Source organism: Penaeus japonicus, unplaced genomic scaffold (genome assembly GCF_977035675.1).
Source record: "Penaeus japonicus unplaced genomic scaffold, GWHDUDI00000001_assembly GWHDUDI00000040, whole genome shotgun sequence".
NCBI classification, from domain to species: domain Eukaryota; kingdom Metazoa; phylum Arthropoda; class Malacostraca; order Decapoda; family Penaeidae; genus Penaeus; species Penaeus japonicus.
The window spans coordinates 12,523,506-12,526,005 of NW_028234442.1; the positions used below are offsets into that span (position 1 = coordinate 12,523,506).

The window sequence follows — 2,500 nt, forward strand, 5'->3', positions numbered from 1 at the left end:
ATCCAAAGTTTGGCAATGGTCTTCCACGTTGTGAAGCCAACCTTAGGTAAGTGTGATGAACAAACAAAATTTTTACTTTCGTGTAACAAGTTGTTGTATGTAAGTTTTATGTTGAGAATGGTTTAACACTGATATGTATATTTTAGTCATTTATTTAATCCTCTTCCTAACAGCTTGAAGCAAGGCTGGAAACTCTTCTTTATAATGATAGGACACACTTTGATTGATGTACCAGATGACATACTGAAGATTGAGGTTGTTAGGTGAGTATCAAGTTATTTGTAAAGAATATCACATGTCTTTTATTTAAGTATATGATAGCTTGATCTTTATAATGACATTGACTGATGGGGAATTGTTGCAAAAACTATAGTACATCTAATTAACTATAATAGTACAAACATGATATATGAAAAATTACTCTGCCTATGCAAGAATACCAATTCAGTAAAATCTAAAACCAGTTTTCTCACCATTACATATTGGTTATAAGTCAGGTTATATTGACTATATTTTGAAGTGAAAATGCTACAAGTTCATTAAGCCATTTTCAATGAGTTCTGATCAACATTTTTCCACAGCTTATGGCAATATGTGTGCCTCGAAGCCATAGCACTGTTTGCTGTATTCGCCTACAGGAAGACTGTGATCAAGACAATATATCGTTGCTTCTGCCGGACGCCTTGTTATCATCCAGATGAAGAAATGTCTTCTGTTCAAGAGAAAGATCAGCTTACAACTATGAATTGAGTCTAGCTTGCAGTTATATGGTATCATCCAGAGCTAGATATTCTCTGAAAATGTCTAACTAAGGGACACCCTTGGTAGACAGCATGGGCCAACAGTAGATTTGTCAAGTATACAGTATTAATATTCTAGAGCGCTGAGTGAGTCTACCAACTGATATCTTTTATAGAAAGGAGTGTACAATGTTCCTGATGGTTTGATTTAATTCATGGGTGCATTTTTCACTTGATCATTGTAGTTTTGTACATGCCAGTAGCATTTACCTTTTGTGAAGTCTTCTTGAAGGTGATATTTGAAAAAGATGCAGACAATCAAAAATGCTAAAATCTAAAAACAGAACATTAGAAATGGTATATTTGTGTACTTTATTAATTTATAGAGGACATGAGAGGTATTTTTTTGACCTGAGACAGACTGATCACTTGCAACAGTGGAAGATAATGGAGTGACTTTCAGGGTGAAGCCACTGACACTTTTTTGCTGCAGCTTTAAATGTTCCAGTACAGTAATGTATTGATAATTGTTTTTTAAAGAACTTTTTTTTATATTAACAAGTAAGTCTTAGCCTAACTTTGTTTCTCATGTAGAAAAAAGGCAGATTTTTACTTGCTTTTGATTTATTATATTATTATTATTTTTTAAAATTGATTTTTGGAAACTCTTTACTTCCATGTTGTATCAAAAGATACACAAAACAAGTACAGAAAATACAGGCAGATTCACTCACTCACTCTTTATCTTGTGATTTTCCAAATGTTGTAAACTGTTGTTTCCAGTTGTACATAGATTCTATGATTTTTTTGGAAAGAGTCTTGCTCATTAATATGTATATGTTTCAGGATGTATTAGAGCATTTAATAGGCTCATTTTATGGTGGATGAGTAAAGCTCTCTACTCATCTGTGAAGAATAGTGTTTTTTTATATTCATACAGCTGATTGCATTTAGATGATTACATTAATTTTGGGATGCTTTTTATGGTTTTGTTTAAATTATTTAGTCAAGTGTATAGCCTGTTGCTCAACTGCATATTCTTCTAAAATTGTGTTTATTTACTCAGTCTATTAGCATTTTCTAATTGTGATATGCCAGTGAGTATTCACTGCAAAGATGCTAGTAGAAATATTGCAGAATACATTTGTATGGTAATATAGGAGTTTATTTATTATGTCTCAGTTCATATGGAAGCTTTGGAAGGATATTTCTGTATTTTCTTAAAATATTTATTGACTGATAAGCAAATATGCTTAAGGAAGAACATTTTAAGTTTGCTAACATATCTAGTTACTGTTACTGGGGATGTCAGAGAAGGAAAAGTGAGGAACTTTTTGTGTCTATGTTTTCTCTGTTGACTTATTATCCCTGCCTTGCACACCATATATTTGCCTGCAGTTATTATTTTTATCTTATGCATTCAGCATTACGGCAAAGAGAAATGAATTGTGTAACTCCCCCCGCCCCACACTTTTCTAATCATTGCCAAGAAAAGCTGGGAAATAAGCATTCCATGTCATAAGGTGTGAAGGCCTATAAATATATTTACATTTCTTTTGCATTAAAAATATAGGTAGTTTTGTTACAGAATTAGTTTTATGATATCTATTTAAACACATGGTTTATTCATGTCAATAAGGAAGTCAGAAATGAAATGTATCAATATCTGGCGCACATATGTTCCTTGAGAGCACAGTGGATTTTAGTAGCATGATTCCAAGTTGTATGGTTAATATAGTTATGGAAGCCAGGTGAAATAT

The 2,500-nt window shown here is 32.5% G+C and overlaps 1 protein-coding gene across 1 annotated transcript in view; it reads left to right on the forward strand.

Annotated features, from left to right (window-relative positions):
- LOC147466897 (uncharacterized) overlaps positions 1-2,500 on the forward strand; it is a 27,334-nt gene that overhangs the window by 24,787 nt on the left and 47 nt on the right. Inside the window, exons 9-11 of the mRNA XM_086533985.1 lie at positions 1-46; positions 174-263; positions 582-2,500. The exon at positions 1-46 is cut by the window's left edge and continues 93 nt beyond it; the exon at positions 582-2,500 is cut by the window's right edge and continues 47 nt beyond it. Of these exons, the coding sequence (XP_086390111.1) occupies positions 1-46; positions 174-263; positions 582-750 (305 nt within the window). The 3' untranslated portion in view covers positions 751-2,500. The remainder of the gene's footprint in view (positions 47-173; positions 264-581) is intronic.